At 45.4% G+C, this 25,487-nt stretch overlaps 1 protein-coding gene across 3 annotated transcripts in view; it reads right to left on the reverse strand.

The window, feature by feature from the left end:
- The window catches only part of ca8 (carbonic anhydrase VIII), a 107,705-nt gene that overhangs the window by 71,685 nt on the left and 10,533 nt on the right, over positions 1-25,487 (reverse strand). For all 3 annotated transcript variants that reach the window (XM_038809437.1, XM_038809436.1, XM_038809435.1), the window contains 2 exons: positions 23,271-23,366; positions 575-637 (listed from right to left, as the gene is read on the reverse strand). In XM_038809437.1, the coding sequence (XP_038665365.1) occupies positions 575-637; positions 23,271-23,366 (159 nt within the window). The remainder of the gene's footprint in view (positions 1-574; positions 638-23,270; positions 23,367-25,487) is intronic.

Genomic DNA, 25,487 nt, shown 5'->3' on the forward strand with positions numbered 1-25,487 from the left:
GGTTACATAGGATTATGAGGTTAAGGGATAGGACAGGGGAATGGGCCTAGGTACGGTGCTCTTTCGGAGGGTCGGTGCAAACCTGATGGGCCAAATGGCTTCCTTCTGCACTGTAGGGATTCAATGGATGAAGAGATAAAGTGATAGCAGCTGAACCACTATCGCCAGTGAAATTTTGAATAGAGCTTACAACAGATCATATCTTCTGATCTGTGGGGGAGCAGATGGCTGAAAAAGAGAGCTTATTATTATGTATATTAGTATCCTGGACATTCATTTAAGCTATGTGAACAATTATGGTACGCCACTATACAGCACGTGCATGACAGGCCTTCTAATGTGAATCATTAGTGAAGCTGGATTTACTTGCAAAATTAATGTGTCAATCACTTTTTGTGTTATTTTTAGACCACCAAATATTGCTTTACTTTCTCGGTCTAGGAATACAAACATACGTAAAGCCAGTTTATGTCATCTTCTTTTGTCTTATTTAGGTTATACAGATGTTGAGTCGCTAGAAGTGATGCAAATATGTTTTGGTTTATTCCAGAGAAAAAAATGATTCATAACTTACCTTGTACTGAATTTCCTGAAGGATGTCAGTGACAGGCTTTAAGCCGAAGTGCTCCTTTCCGATCTAAGAGACACAAAAATAAGTATTTATGCACCGTTGCCATTTTGGCATCCAGGATATGAAAATAATTAGAAAAACTTAAAATTATTCATACAGCAACAATTAGGTAGCCTTATAATTCAATATTGGTTTGATTAATAATATTTCAACATGTTACACATAATGGCCTTGAATATTTTCAGAACTGGAGGTCAGTGACACAACTGAAGTATATTTTTTGATGTGGAGATGCCGGCTTCGGACTGGGGTGAGCACAGTAAGAAGTCTTACAACACCAGGTTAAAGTCTAATAGGTTTGTTTCAAACACAAGCTTTCGGAGCACTGCTCCTTCCTCAGGTGAATGGAGAGGTATGTTCCAGAAACATTTATATAGACAAAGTCAGAGATGCCAGACAATGCTTGGAATGTGAACATTTGCGGGTAATCAAATCATTACAGATCCAGAGATAGTGGTAACCCCAGGTTAAAGAGGTGTGAATTGGCTCAAACCAGGACAGCTGGTAGGATTTTGCAAGTCCAGGCGGGATGGTGGGGGGTGAATGTAATGCGACATGAATCCAAGATCCCGGTTGAGGCCACACTCATGCGTGCGGAACTCAGCTATAAGTTTTTGCTCGGCAATTCTGCGTTGTCGCGTGTCCTGAAGACCGCCTTGGAGAACGCTTACCCGGAGATCAGAGGCTGAATGCCCTTGACTGCTGAAGTGTTCCCTGACTGGAAGGGAACATTCCTGCCTGGTGATTGTCGCACGATGCCCTTTCATTCGTTGTCGCAGTGTCTGCATGGTCTCGCCAATGTACCACGCTTCGGGACATCCTTTCCTGCAGCGTATGAGGTAGACTACATTGGTCGAGTCGCACTAGTCTGTGCCGCGTACCTGGTAGGTAGTGTTTCCACGTGTAATGGTGGTATCCATGTCGATGATCTGGCATGTCTTGCAGAGATTGCCCTGGCAGGGTTGTGTGGTGTCATGGTCGCTGTTCTGAAGGCTGGGTAATTTGCTGCAAACAATGGTTTGTTTGAGGTTGCGCGCTTGTTTGAAGGCCAGTAGTGGGGGTGTGGGGATGACCCTGGCAAGATGTTCATCTTCATTGATGATGTGTTGAAGGCTGCAAAGAAGATGTCGTAGTTTCTCCGCCAGGGCAATCTCTGCAAGACATGCCAGGTCATCGACATGGATACCACCATTACACGTGGAAACACCACCTACCAGGTACGCGACACATACTCGTGCGACTCGACCAATGTAGTCTACCTCATATGCTGCAGGAAAGAATGTCCCGAAGCGTGGTACATTGGCGAGAACATGCAGACACTGCGACAATGAATGAACGGGCATCGTGCAACAATCACCAGGCAGGAATGTTCCCTTCCAGTCGGTGAACACTTCAGCAGTCAAGGGCATTCAGCCTCTGATCTCCAGGTAAGCGTTCTCCAAGGCGGTCTTCAGAACATGCGACAAGGCAGAATTGCCGAGCAAAAAAAACTTATAGCTAAGTTCCGCATGCATGAGTGCGGTCTCAACCGGGATCTTGGATTCATGTCGCATTACATTCACCCCCCACCATCTGGCCTGGACTTGCAAAATCCTACCAACTGCCCTGCCTTGAGACAATTAACACCTCTTTAACCTGGGATTATCCCTCTCTCTGGATCTGTAATGATTTGATTACCCGCAAATGCTCGCATTCCAAGCATTGTCCAGCATCTCTGACATTTGTCTATATAAATGTTTCTGGAACATACCTCTCCATTCACCCGAGGAAGGAGCAGTGCTCCGAAAGCTCATGTTTGAAACAAACCTGTTGGACTTCAACCTGGTGTTGTAAGACTTCTTACTATATTTTTTGAAGTTGACACAGAGCTCCTTTTTCAAACATTTATATTAAGACCAATAGTATTGCGGGGTCATATTCAGCAGATTCTCAACATGAATAACGTGTTTTTATAAAATTTATTTTATACCAAATATAAATTTAGACGATTGGTAGTAGAAAATTTGAGTATTGCTGACAAAAATACGTGCTGTTGAAGCTTTTCATCTCGAACTCAAGATAGATGCAAGAATACCAAAGGTAACAGCAATTTAGATTGCATGAGAAACGGGTGCATATTAGTTGGCAATTGGACTCTGGTCAAGGAGTTGCTGTGAAGAATGCCCCATGGAACATATCATCATAGAATCCATACTGTGAAGAAGGAGGTCAATCGGCCCATCGAGTTTGCATCAACCCTCTGAAAGAGCATCCTACCCCCACAACCCTACCTTAATCTTTGGACACTAAGGGACATCATCTTACTTTTCAAAACCTCTGGGTAAGTATTGTTAGCCAAGTTACATGACTTGCTTCTTTGTAAATCGCAAAGATCGACTCATGCATATGAACATATGAGCAGCAGAAGATATTTCAGCCTTTCTGGCCACCTCTGCCATTCAAGATTAACCTATCGCGATACCCTTTGACTCCCTTGTCAATCAAGATGTTGAAATAAGCTTAAAGGATATTCAATAACGCTGCCTCCACCACTGCGGGGAAGCATATTCTACAGACTCACAATCCTCAGAACAAATTCTCCTCATCTCAGTCTTTAATGCAAGACCCCTTATTTTTAAACTGTGTCCTCTAGTTCTCCCACAAAAGGGAAAACATCCTCCCTATCAAGTGTCTTCAGGATCATACATGTTTCAATAAAATTGCCTCTCATTCTTCTAAACGCCAACGGATACAGTCCCAACTAATTAAATTTTTCCTCATGGGATAAACCCCTCATTCCAGGAATCAGTCGAGCAAACCTTCGCTGAACTGACTAATGCAATGATGTAGTTTCATAAATTAGGGGACAGAAACTGTACACAGTACTCTAGATGTGGTCTCACCAAAACCTTAAGTTGTTTGTGTTCTAGAGCTCCTTATGCCACACACCATGCTCTGATTAAGAGGCCGAGCAAGCATTTTGCCGCCATTTAGCCAAAGGTCTGATTTCTGCAGACATCTAGGCGAAGTTCTGATTCAGTCGCTAACTGGTGAAGGAGCAGAAAAAGTAATGTTTCCACGTGATTTTCCATTCCTCTGGCTCGCCTCAGCTCTGCAGGTTCAGGTCTAAGGCAGTCTAAGTCTAACCAATCTGAATCCCTTCAGTGTAAAAGGCCATTCAGCCCATCGACACTACACTGACCCTCCAAAAGAGCACCCTAATCTTCGGCCCATTCCCCTGCCATATCCCCGTAACCCCCCCTAAACATTTGGACATTAAAAGGAGCAGTTTTAGCATGGCCAATCCACCTAACCTGCAAATCTTTGGCCTATGGGAGAAAACCCATGCAGACACATGGAGAATGTGCAAACTCCACACATTCACCCAAGGTCGTAATTGACCCTGATCCCTATCGCTGTGAGGCAGCAGTGATAACCACTGTGCCGCTGAAAAGAGTTTCTCCGTATTTACTAGCACAAAACCTTTCAAGATTTTGAACATCTACCAAATTTCTCCTTCTCTGCTTTAAAAGGAGAACAGCCTCAACTTCCCCAGCCGCTCATCCTTGGTAAATCTCATCTGACACACTCTCAGACCTGGACATCTTAAAGCATGATGCCAAGGAATAGCCACAGTTTTCCTGCAGGAGCCTAACCAAGGTTTAGCATAACTTTGCTTTTTCACTCTTACCAGCAGAATTTTCCACTCTGGAGGCTAAGTGCAGCGGCAGATGGGAAAGGTGGCCCAGCTCCCACTGGCTGGCAAGCTGGTTTGCCGAGTCAAGTAGTCTGCTTTTCGCTCATTACGTATTCAGAAATGAACAACATATTGAGTGCTGGGGCAGACTGCGATTTGTCCACCTTGCTGTTATGTCACAATTCCGGGCACTATAGTTAAAAGGCACTCGCCCACGCATTCACTCTGTAGCCCAGGGTGTGATGGAGCCAGACAATTATTGTGCCTCAAAGTTTTGTGAAAAGTGTCAGGCAACACCGCCTTGCAGTCGAGGACCAGCAGGAGGTCCTCCACCTCCATGATGGGAGCCAGGGGTCCTGCAATCTCACCACCAAAATCCTCCCAGAATGGGACCACACTCCAAGGCAGGAAGTGGATTATTAATTACATCCACTAGGGTAAGTTAACCTTCTCCTCACTCTTATAATGCCATCAGGCATTCAGATGGTTACAGTTCACAGAGATCTCTCACACAACCAGCACAAGGGACATCACTGATGCTCTCATACACACCTTTACATATTCCTCTCTGGTCACATCCTATGCAAGTCATGACTTCAGCTGTTACATAGCTTCAGCTACACACACAAAAGACATGCATGATATTTGCTTTGGCAGCTGTTCTGCTTGCAGCCTGTCCATCTATCTTTCTGCAGAACAAGATCACCCACAGCATCAGGTAGCAATCCCAGACAGGAGTGGGTTGGGGGGGGGGGGGGGGGGGGGGGGGGGGGTGATGCGTTAGAAAAACAAGGTAGTTTTAAAGGATTTATATATTTGTATTGGTAAACATAAGGTATAGTTTTAGATGTGTTTAATTTACTGTTTCTGTGCCAGGTAGGGTAAAATCTATAGTTAGATTCATGCTGGACAAAGGTGTTGTGTATGTGTGGTATTAATTACAGTTCCAACTGGGTTTCTATTGTGCTTAGAGAGGGCTATGGTGTACAAAATTTTTTAAAATTTTAAAAACAGAAGCATGTGGTCTAGAGGTCCTCGTACAGTAAAAATTGTTTCAGTTTTAGTTTAGGTAATTTGAGAGCAGTTGGAGATATGTAAAGCACGAGAAGGCTGCTTTCAGTTGTAATAGAGGCAGTTGGCTTAGAAGGCTAAAGGATGAACACCTCTCTCTTTTGCTACAAGAAAAACCAAACAATGAAGCTTGTTAAGGAAACCAGAGAAATTAAGTTAAGTTTCCAGAAAGACTGAACTAGAACAGAGATCCATTCAGTAAAGACAGAGTTGAGGGGAAGGCAGAGACACCAGAAAGACATCCAAAGCGATTTTCAGATCTGAGAGCTGTTACTACAGTCATGGAATGGAAGTTAAAATAAGTATGGAAGTCAGTGGCTGGATCTCAGAGCTTGTTTAGAAGCTGGTGAAGACAAATAAATCCTAAAGGAATGGTGTAAACTCCTGGACCGGATTCGCAGTTAAAAGTGGAGTTGAAGTTTTGTTTTAAAATGTCATTTGTAAAACCTGGAAAACATGATTATGAGAGAAGATTTTAAAGTGTGTTTTTGGGAGTGGAGTTTGGAAACTTTCGTGTGGCAATCATCTGGGTGGGATTCTACAGAGGAAACCGTAGACACTAACTTGGGTTCCCAGCAGAGTGTGTATTTGACCACAGAGACCTTGGCCGGGATTCTCAAATCCTGCGGCCAAGCTCTGACACCAGGGTGAAAAATGCGCGAGCCATTCTGGCGTCAATGGGCCTCAACTGGCAGCTATCCACCCCTCCCTGGGCGGCTAGTATGGCACCGGAGTGGTGTCCGCAGCTCAGGTGCCCGAAAGCCGGCGGGCCATGGCAAGTCTGTGCATGCGCGCCAGGGCCGGCACGAGTCCGCGCATGCATGCCACAGCCAATGCGAATTTGCGTATGCGCGTGGGTTCCCATCTCCGCGCCGGACCCTGGGCAATATGGCGGAGCCCTACAAGGGCCTGGTGCAGAGGAGCATAGGCCCCCACGGAACTAGCCTGCCCGCTGATCGGAAGGCCCCAACCACGGGCCAGGCCACGTGGAGCACCCCTCCCAGGGTCATATTCCCCCCCCCCCCCCCCCCCCCCTTCAGTTTGACCACCGTGACAGAACTCAGAGTTCCCGCCGGGGGGCCCATACGTAACCCCGCCAGTGGGACTCAGCCAAACTCGACGGGCACTTGATCTGTCTAGACCCAGAGAATCGCTGGGCGTGTGGGGGAGGGGGGGGCGCTTTCAACGGCCCCCGACTGGCACAGCAGCAATCCCACGGGCACCCGGAAATCGGCACCGAGGAATCAGCGAGCCAGTGTTGGAGCGGCGGCATGCAATTCACGCGCCCCCACGGTGATTCTCCGACCCAGCGCGGGGTTGGAGAATCCCAGCCAATGTGTTCTTAACAAGAACTTTGTGTGTTAATGAAACCATTGTAGCACATTAAGATGTACTTGTAATTAAAGTTAAATTTCAAATATGTGTGTATCTGTCCTGTCAAGTATTCATCAAACTCATCCTTTTCAACGTCGATTGTCTTCCTCATCAGAGGAGATGTGCAGCTCCTCCATCTGGCAACTCGTTTCCCTTTGGATCACCAGGTTGTGAGGAGCACAGAAAACCATAGTAATGAGACACCCTCTGGGAAGGGTATTGGAAAGTGCCACCTGACTAGGCAAGACATCAGAAACGCATCTTCAATATGCCAATGATCTGCTCAAACAAGTAGCATGTTGCAGAATGAGCCACATTGTACCTCTCCTCTGCAGCACTCTTGCGACCAAACAAGAATCATTAGCCATGTCTTTTGGGGGTGGCCTTATCACCAATTAGCCAACCCTGAACCCTTGAGGATCTCAGAGTGACTCAAAAGATGCACAAGTTAGGCAAGCAGCCAGGGTATCTTACACAGATCTGCATAATCTATTTTTGGTGATCATAGGTCAGCTGCATATGTTGTGCCGAACCTTTGTCCTAGATTAAGAACAAATTAACCTACACCCGGCTGGTTTAGCACACTGGGCTAAATCGCTGGCTTTTAATGCAGATCAAGACAGGCTAGCAGCGCGGGTTCAATTCCCGTACCAGCCTCCCCGAACAGGCGCTGGAATGTGGCGACTAGGGGCTTTTCACAGTAACTTCATTGAAGCCTACTCGTGACAATAAGCGATTTTCATTTCATTTAATTTTCATCATTCTACCGTAAACCATGTACCTATCCAATAGCCGCTTGAAGGTCCCTAATGTTTCTAACTCAACTACTTCCACAGGCAGTGCATTCCATGCCCCCACTACTCTCTGGGTAAAGAACCTACCTCTGACATCCCCCCTATATCTTCCACCATTCACCTTAAATTTATGTCCCCTTGTAATGGTTTGTTCTACCCGGGGAAAAAGTCTCTGACTGTCTACTCTATCTATTCCCCTGATCATCTTCTAAACCTCTATCAAGTCGCCCCTCATCCTTCCCCGTTCTAATGAGAAAAGGCCTAGCACCCTTAACCTTTCCTCGTAAGACCTACTGTCCATTCCAGGCAACATCCTGGTAAATCTCCTTTGCACCTTTTCCAAAGTTTCCACATCCTTCCTAAAATGAGGCGACCAGAACTGCACACAGTATTCCAAATGTGGCCTGACCAAGGTTTTGTACAGCTGCATCATCACCTCACGGCTCTTAAATTCAATCCCTCTGCTAATGAACGCTAGCACACCATAGGCCTTCTTCACAGCTCTATCCACTTGAGTGGCAACTTCCAAAGATCTATGAAATAGACCCCAAAATCTCTCTGCTCCTCCACATTGCCAAGAACCCTACCGTTAACTCTGTATTCCGCATTCATATTTGTCCTTCCAAAATGGGCAACCTCACACTTTTCAGGGATAAACTCCATCTGCCACTTCCCCAGCTCTGCATCCTATCTATGTCTCTTTGCAGCCGACAACAGCACTCCTCACTATCCACAACTCCACCAATCTTCGTATCGTCTGCAAATTTACTGACCCACCATTCAACTCCCTCATCCAAGTCATTAATGAAAATAACAAACAGCAGAGGACCCAGAACTGATCCCTGTGGTACGCCACTGGCAACTGGGCTCCAGGCTGAATATTTCCCATCCACCACCTCTCTGACTTCTATTGGTTAGCCAGTTCGTTATCCAACTGGCCAAATCCACTATCCCATGCCTCCTTACTTTCTGCATAAGCCTACCATGGGGAACCTTATCAAATGCCTTATTAAAATCCATGTACACTATATCCACTGCTTTACCTTCATCCACATGCTTGGTCACCTCCTCCAAGAATTCAATATGACTTGTAAGGCAATCGCTACCCCTCACAAATCTGTGCTGACTATCCCTAATCAAGCAGTGTCTTTCCAGATGCTCAGAAATCCTATCCCTCAGTACCCTTTCCATTACTTTGCCTACCACCGAAGTAAGACGAACTGGCCTGTAATTCCCAAGGTTATCCCTATTCCCTTTTTTGAACAGGGGCACGACATTCGCCACTCTCCAATCCCGTGGTACCACCCCTGTTGACAATGAGGACGAAAAGATCATTGCCAACAGCTCTGCAATGTAATTTCTTGCTTCCCATAGAATCCTTGGATATATCCCGTCAGGGGGACTGGTCTATCCTCAAGTTTTTCAAGGAACTTGCCCAACACATCTTCCTTCCTAACAAGTATCTCCTCGAGCTTACCAGTTTGTTTCACACTGTCCTCTCCAACAATATGCCCCTTCTCATTTGTAAATACTGAAGAAAAGTACTCGTTCAAGACCTCTCCTATCTCTTCAGACTCAATACACAATCTCCCACTACTGTCCTTGATCGGACCTACCTTCACTCGAGTCATTCTCATATTTCTCACATATGTGTAAAAGGCCTTGGGGTTTTCCTTGATCCTACCCGCCAAACATTTTTCATGCCCTCTATTAGCTCTCCTAATCCCTTTCTTCAGTTCCCTCCTGGCTATCTTGTATCCCTCCAGCGCCCTGTCTGAATCTCGTTTCCTCAGCCTTACATAAGTCTCCTTCCTCTTAACAAGACATTCAACCTCTCTTGTCAACCATGGTCCCTCACTCGATCATCTCTTCCCTGCCTGACAGGGACATACATATCAAGGACACGTAGTACCTATTCCTTGAACAAGTTTCACAATTCACTTGTGTCCTTCCCTGACAGTCTATGTTCCCAACTTACGCACTTCAGTTCTTGTCTGACAGCATCGTATGTACCCTTCCCCCAATTGTAAACCTTGCCCTGTTGCACACACCTATCCCTCTCCATTACTGAAGTGTATACTTCAGTGATCCACAAAATAAGACTTTCACTTACCACTCATCCAGGATGTGCCACCGTACCGTATTCCACTCCCAACTCTGACTGCGACTATTGCTTCTCATCACAAATATCCGGCGTTCTCCCGTGAGGACCACACTGTCAACACCGACCCTGCCCACGAAGAGACTCTCCTGACACTCACTCGGCATCACCGCTGGTACAAACCACCCCCAGCCCCTCAAACGTCCAGCCTTTGGCTACCTCCCTTGTCCAGAATTGGCACAGCATGTGCTAATTGCATTCAATAATGAGTGGTTATGGGAGGTCTCCAAGAAGAAACCAACATCTATGGGCCTCAAGTGTCAGAAGGGGTGAATCTCGACAGGTGCACACTAGTATACAATGGTAAAACTTCATGCTCTAAATTCTCACTGGTAGGGAACTCATTTTGAGTGCAAACTTTATTCCATCAGCCTTTTCATTAGTATGCATGAGGTGCTAATGCATGCCAACTGGGTTCCCAACATTGATGTTTGGGAAGGTCGAATCACCTCACCCATCTTAAAGCCAGGAGAACGAAAACACAACCATCCATCCTGTCAAAAAACAGATTTTTACCCCCACAAGAATTAAGTGCCCGCATCCACTATGATATCCACTGCTGGAAGGAATGGAAAATTCCACCCATGTCTCTATTATAAAGGGGAGGATACCGTACGCTTCTTTTTAAAAGTCTTGAAATTCTCCTCTCAATTTCAAAAATATGAAGACCTCTAGGTCACTCTGCTCTTACACCCTCTATCAAAATAATGCCATTATCGCATCCATTCATTCTCCCTACCAAAATGCAGCACTTCATATTTTTCTGCCCCAAATTTCATACCATGTGTCTGCTGATATCACACCCTGTGCGCCACGATGACTGAAACACAGACAACACAAAATTCTGGTCACATCAAAGTTGTCAACCAGTCCCTATAGCAGAATAGGAAATCCCAGAGAATGCTGCCTGTAATAAGCCAAAATTCCGCACTGCAACCCTGGATTGGCTGAATTCATCGTAACTTGTCATATAACTGTGCTGACACTCCAGTTCGACCATAAAAGAGCCAAAAACCATGGAGCGCTGAGCAGTCTTTGTTCGACATCAGGATCTCAGAGTGAAAAGGACATTCAAATACTGCAAACATGGCTAAACCTATAATAAGTGCCTGTGTGTTTTTCCCACCAATGTCTCCCGAACCAAAGGAGAAAAAAGGCCAGAGAGAAACGCCAGAATTTTGCATGGCAGCATGAAACCGACAAAAACATGTGCCATTAACGATGGGGACTGCATTGCACGCGTCCAAAGACAGCATGCCAAGCATATACAAGATTAGAGACACTTTCCCCAGAGTTAACCCTCGACATTTGTCAATGCAAAGCTCCGGTCTTTTATAAGGTCAGTTCATTGGAAGGTGCGAACTAATTGAATAACGACACTTTCCACATGTACTGATTTACCATGTTTTCATTTGGCATTTGAATCTGTTGTTTTTGATGTAGACAGCACTTGGGAGATACACAAGGTTGTAGGAATGGAATGGACCTCCTCAACTATCACCAATAAGAATTTGTACAGATACCCTGGGATTAGATTTATTGGGACCTTACTGTATTTGTTGTTATGCCCATGTTGTGTTTAGTCCTCTGAACTTCACAAAGGAACTCACCAAACACTTGCATGATGGAATACTCCCCATTTGCCTGGATGAGTGCAACTCCAAGAACATTCAAGAAACTCGACAGCACCAGACAAAGCAGCCCGCATGTTTATTACTGCTTTCACAAGCATTTAATCCCTCCACCACCGACGCACAGTGACAGCAGTGTGTACCATCTACAAGATGCACTGCAGGAACTCACCAAGGCTCCTTAGGTAGCACATTCCAAATCCATCACCACTACCATCTAGAAGGACATTGGCAGCAGATGCATGGGAACACCATCCCCTGGATGTTCCCCTCCAAATCACTCGCCATCCTGACTTGGAAATATATCACCATTCTTTCACTGTCGCTGGGTCAAATTCCTGGAACTCTCGCCCCAATAGCACAGTAGGTGAACCTACACCACGGACCTCAGCAGTTCAAAGTGGTAGCTCGCCCCCACCTTCTCACGGGCAAATAGGGATGGGCAAAAAATACTGGCCTAGCCAGCGAAGTCACATCCTGCAAAAAATAAATTTAAAAAACAGGACCCTAATATTTGGCTTCCAGTACATAGAGATGCACCACACTGAGCCCCACCGATGATCATAAATTGGTTGTCAGCGTAATTCTTAGCACACTGGGGATTATTTAACAAATGTTGCTCAAGTCACAAAAACTATATCTAATGTTTGTGCTATGTATCTGGGAATACATTTTTTGCTGGTTCTTGGTCTTTTATATGTAGTGACGACAGCAAAGTGTTTGCGTGGGCTTTGAGTAGATCATCATGATTGTATGAGCAACACCCTTAATAAACCTCTCACCATCGTCATGTGAGAGTACCTTTAAGAAATGGGGTTTATCAATGATGTCAGAGTGTGGGTGGAGCTGGGCTGTCTGTCAGCTTTTTGCTTTCGTTTTAGGCAGTTTGCTGCAGGCTGTATTTTAGTTTCATTTTCAGAGCTGGACAGCTGCAGTCACAGCTAGAAAATGAAATGAAAATCGCTTATTGTCACGAGTAGGCTTCAATGAAGTTACTGTGAAAAGCCAAGGTGTATTAGTCTCTCTCTCTCTGTAATCTAAAGACTGTAAATCGATCCTTTGGTGATTTATAACTAATAACTGCTCTCAATAGTGAATTTAAACCTGATCTTTGTGTTTTAAAGGGTTTTTTAAAAGTCTTATGGATGTTAAAAGGAAAGCTTAAAGGATTACTTTGTGTTGTATTCTTTGGGGGTTGTATTTGAATTGATGGTTGCTAAGATGTTCACTGTACGTTTTAAAAAGGTTAACTTGAGTTCATAGAATAAACATGGTTTTGCTTTAAAAAATACTTTTCCATTTCTGCTGTAGAGTGGGCCATGTGCTCCCCATAGCACAATCTATTAAAAGTTGTGGGTCAGGTGAATTCCATGATACACTTTGGGGTTCTCTAAACCCTGGCCCATAACACCATGTTTTACAAGAATCCAGAGTACGAGCACCTCCATATCTTTCCTCTCCGCCACAACAAAGAAATATAACAGGAAAGGAGATAGAATTGGCAACGAGAATTGAGGCAGAAAAATTGGTGGAAAGATTTTGTCAAAAATTGTGGGATGACATTGAGATCAACGGATGATTCTTAGAATCGGACTCATGCACACACAGACATCGGGCGAAGCAATGCCGATGAAGGCTTAACAAAAGTTTTTGACAGCAAATGTGAGTAAGATAACTGACAGTTGGGAAAGACTTGCTTGGATTGAAGTGAGTGGGATCTTGGCTGCAGGGAACGCACAAGTGGCAAAGCGACATGGGCTGCGGGGAATGAGGATTTCAAAGTCTGCCGATTCTGCACAGACCACAACTGCATAGAAAAATCGAAGTACTCAGGCATGTTCAGTACCAAGGGATTGTTGGTGCCATATTTTCCAACACAAACTCGAAAGGGAAGAAATGTAGATCCTAGCAGCCAGAATCCAAAAATGGCGGGAAAAACGGGTATTATGGAGTTGTTTGACAAAGATTATGAAACATGAAATTCATTAAAAGAGAGTCTCCAATTGTTTTTAAAACAGATAATCAGATACCGGAGGACCTAAAAGTTTGCAACATTTCTTGGCTCAGCTGGCCACAAAATATTTATGCTGCTACAGAATCTTGTTCACCCAGCAAAACCAAGGGACAGGTCCTTCGGTAAATCAATGAACCTTTTAGAGGGACATTTCTCTCCTAAGCCGTTATGGATTGCAGAAAGGTTAAGATTCCACCAGTAACGAAGAAGATGAATCCATTTTCCAGTTTATATCGTCTTTAAGAAGATTAGTTAGATATTGTGAATTTGGTACAACACTGAATGACACTCTTCGAGACAGACTGGTTTGTGGGTTACGCAGTGAAACAGTTCAGAGGAAGCTACTTCCTGTAAACGATTTAACTCAAAGCTGCTGCGGAAGTTGCCACATCTATGGAGTTAGCAATGAGAGAAGCTTTACAGATAGGGGCTGGAGCAAAGATCCAAAACAATGGATACCTCAAGGAACAAGACTGCAACGGTGCAACCATGTCACCATTGTACACAGGTTGGACACTCCTGGAGTAAATCAAATACATGCAAGAATTGTGGCAAGGGCCCTAGTGCCCAAGTATGCTTGGCGCAGAAAATGTCTTCTACACCAAGATAGTGCAGGAAGAACAATACAAGTTAACAATCTAGTCATGTCTACAAATTAGTGGATGAAGCTGAGGATCACTCAAAAGACAATGGAACTGCGCTGCTACAAGATTTAAAGCTAGGTGTTTTGTCAAGGCAGGGCAATCAACAATAGTTTTGGACGTATCCAAAACTTGAAGATTATTAATTTAAATTGGAAGTGGATGCAAGCAGCAACAGTGTCACTTGAACTGGATACAATTTATCAAAAGCTGAAGCACTTGCCTAAAAACCATCAAATGTGATCCTAAAGACATACACTGAAGAGGTCATACCTTTAAAAGGATGAATTATGGTGAAAGTAGAAGCAAATGGGCAGTCAAAGTTGCCTCTTTCAAGTTGTCTGTGGAAACTTTCCTGCTCTATGTGACAGTGCATGTTTGGCAAAGATTAGGCCCAACTGAGGAAGTCAATCAATTAGTGGATTCAAAGAGCAACTTCTGAAGTAGTAAGAGAAGGTGTGCGAAGCTTCACTAGGCTCTATGGACTGGTCCATATTTAAGGCCGTGGCAGCTAACTGAACAAATACGCAACCACCGTCACAAACTTCATCAGTGTGTCGAGGACTGTGTACCAAAGAAGACAATAGGAGTATTCCCAATCAGAAACCCTGGCTCAACCAAAGGGTTCACTCACTGCTGAAGTTCCGGACGGTGATGTTCAAATCTGATGACCCTGACCAATACAAAAAATCCAGGTACAATGTATGGAAAGCCATCAGGAATGCAAAAGACAATATTGCATCAAACTAGAGTCCCAGGCCAGCGTCATTAACCCACAACGACTATGGCAGGGCCTACACAAGATCACAGGCTGCAAAGCAAGGCCAGATAGAATATCTGGGGCTGGAGCATCCCTCCCTGATAAACTGAACAAGTTCTATGCCTGCTTTGAGTAGTCAGCCAATGCATCAGTGCCACCCCCCCGCAACAGCCCTGGACACACCCATACTCACTATTACAGCCTCAAGAGGCAAGAGCTGCCTTCTTGAAAGTCAATCCGCGAAAAGCAACGGGCCCCGACCGAGTCCCTGGGCGAGCACTCAGAGCCTGCACAGACCAGCTGGCGAGTGTATTCGCAGACATAGAACATAGAACAGTACAGCACAGCACAGAACAGACCCTTCGGCCCTCAATGTTGTGCCGAGCCATGATCACCCTACTCAAACCCACATATCCACCCTATACCCGTAACCCAACAACCCCCCCCCTTAACCTTACTTTTTTTTATTAGGACACTACGGGCAATTTAGCAGGGCCAATCCACCTAACCCGCACATCTTTGGACTGTGGGAGGAAACCGGAGCACCCGGAGGAAACCCACGCACACAGGGGGAGGACGTGCAGACTCCGCGCAGACAGTGACCCAGCCGGGAATCGAACCTGGGACCCTGGAGCTGTGAAGCATTTATGCTAACCACCATGCTACCCTGCTGCCCCAAACATCTTCAACACCTCACTCCACGTTCCCCACCTCCTTCAAATGAAATGAAATGAAAATTGCTTATCGTCACAAGTAGGCTTCAAATTAAGTTACTGTGAAAAGCCCCTAGTCGCCACATTCTGGCGCCTGTTTGGGGGGGCTGGTACGGGAATTGAACCGTGCTGCTGGCCTGCCTTGGTCTGCTTTAAAAGCCAGTGATTTAGCCCTGTGCCAGAAGACCAGCATAATACCAGTACCAAAGAAGAACAAGGTAGCCTGCCTCAATGACTACCATCCGGTGGCCCTGACGTCTGTTATCATGAAATGCTTGGAGCAGCTAGTCACGAGACGGATCAACGCCAGCCTTCCAGACGGTCTCGATCCATTGCAGTTCGCCTGTCACCGTAACTGGTACACAGCAGATGCTATCTTCCTGACTCTACCATCAGCACTCGAACACCTGTGCAAGACTGTTGTTCATAAACTTCAGTTCCACCTTCAACCCGCTTATCCTGACAAGACTTATAACCAAACTCTGCAATCTTGGACTTGACCCCTCCCTGTGCAGCTGGATCCTTGACTTCCTCACCAACAGACCGCAATCTGTCAGGATCAGTAACAGCACCACCTCCACAATAGTCCTCAACACTGAGGCCCCGCAAGGATGTGTGTTCAGTCCTCCACTGTACTCCCTATACACATGACTGTGTGACAAGATTTAACTCCAACTCAATCTATAAATTTGCGAATGATATAACTGTGGTGGGTCGTATCTCAAACAACAATGAATCAGACGAGAGAAGGGAGATAAATCACTTGGTTGCTGGGTGTACCGAAAACAATCTCTCTCTAAATGTCAGAAAGACCAAGGAACAGATCATCGACTTCAGGAAGCGTAACACAACACCGTTTCCCCACTCTCCCCCCCCCTCCCCCTCCCCGCGTCTGCATCAATGGCTCTGAAGTGGCGATGGTCAATAGGTTTAAGTTCCTGGGGGTCACCATCACCAATAGTCTGACCTGGTCCACTCACGTTGATGCAACAGTCAAGAAAGCCCAACAACGTCTCTACTTCCTACGGAAGCTAAAGAAATTCGTCTTGTCTGCATCAACTCTCACAAACTTCTACAGATATGCCATAGAGAGCATCCTATCCGGCTGCATCACAGCCTAGTATGGCAACTGCTCGGCCCAAGATCACCAAACTGTAGAGTGTGGTGAACTCAGCCCAATGCATCACACAAGCTTACCACCCCCACATTGATTCTGTCTACACCTCCCGCTGCCTCAGGAAGGCAGACAGCATTATCAGAGACCCCTCCCACACAGGTTTTGCCTTCTTACAGACTCTTCCATCAGGCAGAAGATACAGAAGTCTGAAGACTTGCACATCCAGACACAAGAACAGCTTCTTCAGCTACACTCAACGACTCTCCCTCAGACTGATCTGTTCCCTGTAAGAATACTATTCACAATGTCTTATGCTGCTCTTGCTCATGTATTTGCTTTGTTTGGCCCCTTGTTCCACACTGTAACCAATCAATGTTTGTCGATGTACCATTTGTCAATGCATTCTGTCGATTATTCTTTTTTTGTCTACTATGGACGTATTGTGTACATTGACTTGGACACAGAAAAATACTTTTCACTGTACTTTGGGACATGTGACAATGAATCAAATGAAATGACTGGAGTTGAGCTGCACCTAAAAATGAAGCCAGACAGCATACCCAAATGTCTCAAAGTTAGAACTGTATCATGTGACATTTGGCCTAAAGCTGGAGAACTAGAAAGAATAGCAAGGACAAGAGTCATTGAACCTATTGCGACAAGTGATTGGGCAACATCAATCATTCCTATATTTAAAGGAGATGGCTCATACAGAATTTGTGGAGATTTAAAAACTATTATTAACACAGCTTTGTGCGTAGATCATTATCCACTGTCGTTGATTGAAGACCAATTTGCTGGACTTTCTGGAGGGCAGAAATTCAGTAAAATTGATCTTTCACAGGTATATCTGCAGATCAATGTGGCTGCTGATTCACAGCCACTTCTCACCCTCATAATGCACAACGGTCTGGTTCATTACAGTAGACTTCCTTTTGGAATAGCATCTGCTCCTGCTCTTTGTCAAAGATCCATGGATCAAATTCTCAATGGATTGAATGGAGTGCAATATTATTTAGATGACACAATCGTCACTGATTAGAGTGAACAGGAACACTTTGGAAAATTTGGAAGTTAACCTGAAGCGGTTACAAAGCCACAATCTGAGAGTTAAGGAAAAATGTGACTTTTTCCAAGTCATTTATTAGTTACCTTGATCATATTGGTCGGCAAAGACAATTTAGACCAAAAACAAAGGAAATGTCAGCAATCTTAGAAGAATCACGTCCTCAAAATGTGACACAATTAAGGTAGTTTTTAGTGTAAATTAGTACCAAATTTAGCAACACGATTGAAGACTTTATACATGTTGCTATGTGTCAAACAGGCATGACATTGGTCAGAAGAATGTGAAAATGCAGACAATGAAGTGAAAGAAGCTTTCGTGAAGTCAAAGCTGTTGGTTCCATTATAATCCAAAAATGAAGTTTCAGTTAGCTTGCGTGACGAGTTGTAGTTAGAATCACAGACTCCTTACAGTACAAAAGGAGGACACTCAGCCCATCAAGTCTGCACCAACTTTCAGAAGAGCCCCCCACCCAAGTGCACGCCCTATCCCCGTTATCCCACCTATCATTTTGGACACCAGTGGAAATTAAGCATGACCAATCCACCTAACAGGCACATCATGGGTCAGGAGAAAATCCACGCCGGTACAGAGAGAATGTGCAAACGCCACACAGTCACTCTCGGTTGGAATGGAACCCGGATCCCTGGCTCGGTGAAGCAGCAGTACTAACCACTGTGTCTCCCCATGAGAAGTGGTCACAGCCTTCATTTTAGTGTGGTGTGTGGTAGAGGGGGAAAGAGGTAGTGTGTATGACTGAAAATGTTGATGAGTTTGGTGTATTTATGCTGGTTATGTTTTATTGGTCCAGCTTCAATTATATTCTGCTACTTTTAAAGTTAATTTCTTACTCCCTATAGAAAATTCTCATGAGACTTCCGGTGGCGGCCATGGAGGAGTAGGTCACACATTTGATAGCTCCCGTCTATAAAGGACTTTTGGACCTTTTTCTCCCGTTTTTTTTTCGGATTTTATCAGTGAAGAGTGAGACAGTAAGGAGAAATCCCCCTCCGATGTATGGAGAATTGGAGCAGAAGAAGTGGCCGTGTGAGATGACAAAGTCCGATAAGGGAGACGTAAGCAGAGCTGGGAACACGGGACAGCATCGTATCAGACACTGGGGGTAGGTACATAATGGTGAGTATGAAGTTGACAGGGGTGCAAGTGGTACTTGTGAACATATATGCTCCGAATTGGGATGACGTGGAATTTATGAGGCGGGTATTAGGTAAGATCCCAGACCTAGAGTCACATAACCTGTTCATGGGAGGGGACTTCAACACAGTCATTGATCTGGAATTGGACCGGTCAAAATCCAGGACAGGGAGAGAGGAGGCCGGCTGCGGCAAAGGAATTGAAGGGTTTTACAGAACAGATGGGCGGAGTAGACCCATAGAGGTTTGCACAGCCGAGGACAAAGGAATTTTCCTTTTTTTCCACATGTCCACAAGGTATACTCTCACATCGACTTTTTTGTTCTGAGCAGGGCGCTAGGTGGTGGATATGGAGTATTTGACAATTGCAGTGTCGGATCATGCCCCGCACTGGGTGGATCTACGGTTTAGTGTGGAGAGAGGGCAACACCCGCTGTGGAGACTGGAAGTGGGGTTGCTAGCAGATTACGCGATCTGTGGTAGGGTTAACAAGTCCATCCAGAACTACCTGGAAACAAATGATACGGGGAGGTCTCTGCAGCAACGGTCTGGGAAGCTTTGAAGGCAGCAGTCAGAGGGGAATTAATCTCAATACGGGCCCACAGAAAAAAGGTGGAATGGGCTGAGAGGGATAGATTAGTGGAGGAGATACTCCAGGTGGACAGGAGATACTTGGAAGGCCCGGACGTGGGACTACTGAGGGAGTGGCGTAGGTTACAGGTGGAGTTTGGGCTGTTGACTGGGAAAGCCGTGGAACAGTTGAGGAAGGCAAAGTGCGCGATCTAGGAATACAGGGAAAAGGCAAGCAGGATGTTGGCGCACCAGCTCAGGAAAAGAGAGGTGGCCGGGGAGATAGGTAAAATAAAAAGAGTAGAGACGGTAATACTGTCCTGGACCCAGCGGGGGTGAACGAGGTGTTTAAGGACTTTTACAGTAAATTATATGAGTTGAAACCCCCGGCTGGGGTGGAGGGGATGAGGCAATTTCTGGATTAGATGAGGTTCACAAGGGTGGATGAGGATCTGGTGGAAGGGCTGGGAGCCCCAATTGAAATTGAGGAAATAATGGAGGGACTGGTGGGCATGCAGTCGGGCAAGGCCCCGGGGCTGGTCGGCTACCCGGTGGAATTCTATAAGAAGTTTTCATAGATATTGAGCCCACTGCTGGTGAGGACATTAACGAAGCAAGAGAGAAGGGAGTCCTCCCCTCAACAATGTCGCAAGCCTCGATTTCATTGATCCTGAAACGGGAGAAGGATCCGGAGCAATGCGGGTCATACAGGCCGATTTCTCTACTGAATGTGGATGCCAAACTGCTGTCTAAGGTATTGGCCACAAGGATAGAGGCTATGTCCCGGGGGTGATCGGGGAAGACAGACAGGATTTGTTACGGGCAGACAACTCAAGGCCAATGTTCGAAGGCTTCTAAATGTTATTAAGATGCCCTCAGAAGGCGGGGAGGCGAAGGTGGTGGTAGCGATGGATACGGAGAAGGCTTTTGATCCGGTGGAGTGGAATTACCTGTGGGAGGCGCTGGGAAGGTTTGGGTTTGGTGAGGGCTTTATTGACTGGGTGCAGTTGCTCTATCAGGCGAGTGTGCGTACGAACCGGCTCAGATCAGGGTATTTTGAACTACACCGAGCGACAAGGCAAGGGTGCCTCCTCTCCCATAAGAGCCATAAGAGCCATTGGCCATGGGGTTAAGAGCCTGTAGGAACTGGAAAGGGCTGATAGTTAAACCTATCCCGGTTGGTAGAACAAATGAAAGGGGACTTTAAGAGATGAGACATGCTCCCGCTATCACTGGTGGGGAGGGTACAGACCGTGAAAATGACGGTACTCCCCAGATTTCTGTTTGTCTTTCAGTGCCTCCCCATCTTCATCCCCAAGGCCTTTTTCAAGCGGGTGAATAAGATTATTTTGGGCTTTGTGTGGGCGAGTAAAACCCCGCAAGTGAAGAAAGTGTTGCTGGAGCGCAGTCGGGGGAGGGATAAATGGCGGGTTCCGGAGTTGGCCAAGGGCAGTATTTGGAAGGATGGGGGATCTATTTATAGACAGGAGCTTTCCCAGCTTGAAAGCTTTGGAGGATAAATTTAAATTGCCAGCAGGGAATGGTTTAGGTATTTGCAGGTGCGCGACTTCCTGAGAAAACAGGTGCCGGCCTTTCCGCTGTTGCCGCCACGGGGGATACAGGATAGAGTAGTCTCCAGTATCTGGGTGGGAGAGGGGTAGGTATCGGATATTTACCAGGAGCTTTCGGAGGCGGAGGAAACTCCGGTGGAGGAGCTCAAGGGCAAGTGGGAGGGCAAGCTAGGGGGAGGAGAGGTAGAGGCAGGTCTATGGACGGATGCCCTATGCAGAGTTAATACCTCCTCATCATGCGCCAGGCTTAGCCTGATACAATTTAATGTAGGCCATCGGGCACACATGACACCAGCCAGGATGAGCAGGTTTTTCGGGGTACAGGATAGGTGTGCGAGGTGCGCGGGAAGCGCAGCAAATCATGTCCACATGTTTTGGGCATGCCTGAAGCTTAAGAGGGCTTTGACAGGATTTTGCTGAGGCAATGTCCACAGTACTAAAAACACGGGTGGTGCTGAGTCCGGAGGTAGTGATCTTTGGAGTGTCGGAAGATCCGGGAGTTCAGGGGGCGAAAGAGGCCGACGTCTTGGCCTTTGCCTCCCTGGTAGCCCGGAGACGGATCTTGTTAATGTGGAGTGTGGTGAATGTAACTCTGTAATTCACACTGTGATATATATATGAGACCGTAGGATTGTAAGTGCAGTTGCGTTGCCCGACCACTAGGGGGAGTAGCTCTGGGAATGCTTAGGAGTTTGTACAGGGCTCCGCCCATGGCTCCTCCCCCTGGACTGCTGTATAAATATCGATGCCCAGAGCCAGCCAAACAGTTCATCGAGAGTTCAACGTGTAACAGGCTGGCTCTGTAGTAAGTAGATTAAAACCACTGTTCATATCTCAAAACACGTGTCTAGTGAATTGATGGTCTCATCATGGAGGGACTCAAAGCCCCGAGTGAAGAGACCTGGGTTAGTGACATGGCTGGGTTTCTCAGCCTCAAGAAAATAAACTTTGCCTTCAGAGTGTTAGGGTTCTCCCGGAGGTGGCAGCCGTTCGTCGACTTTCTCGGGGAAAATTAAAATGTCAGCAGATGCAGTATTCCGGAGGGGGGGGCGGATTTTACCATGTTGATGTAATTGTTTATCTCACTGTTGGAAACATTTTCAAAAACCTTAATAAAATATTTTAAAAACAATAAAATAAAATGCTCATTATTTATTTTGGGGTGTGCAAGTTAATTCTTCCACAATTTCTGTTCATCCACTGTGGCATTCACGTCACGTAGTGGCGTAGTGGATGCTGACAGATGTATTTTTGTTTAGTGTTAGCTTGTGGTATTTAATTTGTAAAATTCCCTTCAAATTTGTATCCGATTCCTCTTTTGAACAAATGATGATCACTTCGGAAATTCTTGCAATTCCATTTTTTTCTCTAAACATTTGTCCTTTTGCTCAAATACAGGTTCTAATCTCCACACCTTCAAGCCCTACTACCATGTAAATCACATGGACCTCTCGCCAAAAGAAATAGATTCCACTCACCAAAATCAGGAATTACTTCAGATTGCCTAAACCCAAATTTCAACAAATGTGCAGCAGAAAAAAAAATCTGTCTTTAAACCTGTTTTCTAAGGCATCCAAATCTTGATTTGAAATTATCAGGTTTGTTCTGTACAGCAGAGTTAATTGTGGTGCCTACTTTGGTGCAGTCAATTCAGTTTTGCTTGGTAGCTTCCACAGAATAAACACCAGCAAAGACGGACATCTACTGTAGTACAAAACTAGTCTGTGCAAAAGTGAGCCTTAAAAGAAAAATAAACTCTGGCAGCCCACTGCAACTATCTATATTCCAATGGTTAACATTTTAAAATTCTTATCCTGGCTTACAAATATGTCCATGACCTAACCATCCCTGCATCTGTAATCTCCTTCCACTCCTACAACCCTTCGAGATAACCGTGCTTCTCCAATTCTGGCCTCCAAAACAACATTGTCGCCTTTTCTTTTGATCCACAACTGCAATTTGTTTAAGCCTGCAATCCCTTTAAACCTTTTTGTCTGGCTGCACTTACATGCCAATTTAAATGGGCCAATTTGTGCACTGCCTGCACAGGAGCATTTGCCAATGGACTGTTCAAATTATAGTACTTCGCTAATTTCATGCTCAGTTTTTCCCCTCATCCCAAACATTTTAACATTTCTATTTCCCACATTTTGCAGCATTTTCCAGCTGAAGCTGTCATCGGGTGATCTGCCACCAGATGTCAAAAAAGTCACTTAGTTACTTTATTGCAACTATATACCAAGTGCAGCCAAGCACTCTGTCTTCTACTTCAGCTCACTATCTAGGCCGCGGGTAAATAGTATGCTGGTCGATAATGGAAAGTTACCTGGACAAACAAGGAAATGATTGCGATTCCATTTTTCTTCCCCAAAGCTTCATCAATATTTTTGAACAAAGTAGAATTCCAATGGATAAGATGGAGCTGAGAATATAAAAATTACAGAAATGCAAGTTTAAAAAATTATAAATTCAATGTCCATTTGCTTTTTTTAACCTAGATTGCTTAAGAAAAAGACTTAGCATACATATTGTCTACTGAACTGAAGATAAAAGAAAATCAGAATCTTTAATCTTATATTTGAATCAAAAAATCTGTAGAGAATAAAACCACCTAATCGTATCATTATTGCAACTGAAATTCAGCACACCAGTGTTGACCCCACTGTTTCTGAATGAGTGTCAAGCTTCAGCAGCTCAAGAGATCAGCCAACAAATAATTTAGTTGCATGTTCGCCTACTGCCACAACCGATCCACAGTAGACATTATCTCCCTGGCTTTTCACTCATCCCAAGAGCTTCTCGACAACAAGGACACCACATCAGACTCCTATTCATAGACGACAGCTCAGCCTTCAACACCATAATCCCACCCAAGCTAATATCCAAATTCTGAAACCTAGGACTTGGCTCCTCCCTCTGCAACTGGATTCTCACCTTCCTGACCCATAGACCACAATTAACAAGGGTAAACAATGACAACTCCTCGATGATTAGTCCTCAATATCGGGGCCCAGCAAGCCTGCGTACTTAGCCCCCAACTATACTCCTTATACATACACGACTGTGTGGCAAAGTTTGGCTCCAATTCCAGCTACAAGTTTGCTTATCACATGACTGTAGTGGATCAGATCTGAAACATTGACGAGTCAGAGTAGAGGAGGGGGTAGAGAACTTAGTGGCATAGTACAATGACAACAATCTCTCCCTCAATGTCAACAAAACAAAGGAACTGGTCATCGATTTCAGGAAGCAGTGTCGTACGCGCACCCATCTGTATCAATGGTGCTGAGGTGGAGATGGTCGACAGCTTCTTAGGTGTAAATATCACCAATCTGTCCTGGTCAACCCACGCAAAACGCTACGACTAAGAAAGCACAACACGCTTTTACTTCCTCAGACAATTTGACAGGTCCACAATGATTTATCAATTTTTATAGATGTACCATAGAAAGCATCCGTGTCTGCACATCTTTTGGGTTGTGGGGGCGTAACCCACACTCACTCGGGGAGAAATCCGCATGGACAGCAACCCAGGGCCAGGATAGAAGTTGGGACCTTGGTGCCATGAGGCAGCAGTGCTAACCACTAGGTCACTGTGCTGCCCTTCTCTAGAATCTTTTAGGCGTAGTAGCATTGTCCTCAATTGTCATCATCTCCAAAATCCATTCCCATCTTTCCTAGAACACCATGTTTGAATATCTCCAATTAGGTTTTCTCCCTTGCCATAGTGCCAAAACGCCTCTTATCAACATCACAAACAACCTATGTGACTACGAAAAATGGTAAACTTCCCCTCCTTGCCCTTCACAATCAGTCTACAGATTTTGACACAACTGACCATACTATCCTCCTCCAATAACTCTCCACTGCCATCCAGCTAGGTAGAACTGATTTCATTCTTATCTGATCACAGCCAGAGAATTACTTGCCCTAGCGTCCCCTAAAGTATCTATTCTTCATAGAATTTACAGTGCAGAAAGAGGCCATTCGGCCCATCGAGTCTGCACCGGCTCTTGGAGAGAGACCCTACTCAAGCCCACACCCCCACCCTATTCCTGTAACCCAGTAACCCCACCTAACCTTTTTTGGACACTAAGGGCAATTTAGCATGGCCAGTCCATCTAACTCGCACATCTTTGGACTGTGGGAGGAAACCGGAGCACCGGGAGGAAACCCACGCAGACACGGGGAGAACGTGCAGGCTCTGCAGTGACCCAGCCCGAAATCGAACCTGGGACCCTGGAGCAGTGAAGCAACTGTGCTAACCACTGTGCCGCGATGCCCACTATTCTTGACCCCCTTCTATTTCGCATCTCCATCATCTGAAAGACACAGCATTTGTTTTCACACGTATTCCGATAGCAGAGCTCCATCCCATCATCACCGCTCTCGACACTGCCACTGTTGCCAAATTCAGACCACTTATCCAACAAATACTATTGGACGAGAACAGATTTCCTTCATTCAACATTGGGAATACTGAAGCCATTGTTTTCAGGCCAATCCAAATTCTGTTCATTAGCTACCAACTCCATCCCCGTCC

The sequence above is a fragment of the Scyliorhinus canicula genome, chromosome 10 (genome assembly GCF_902713615.1).
Source record: "Scyliorhinus canicula chromosome 10, sScyCan1.1, whole genome shotgun sequence".
Classification (NCBI taxonomy): Eukaryota; Metazoa; Chordata; class Chondrichthyes; order Carcharhiniformes; family Scyliorhinidae; genus Scyliorhinus; species Scyliorhinus canicula.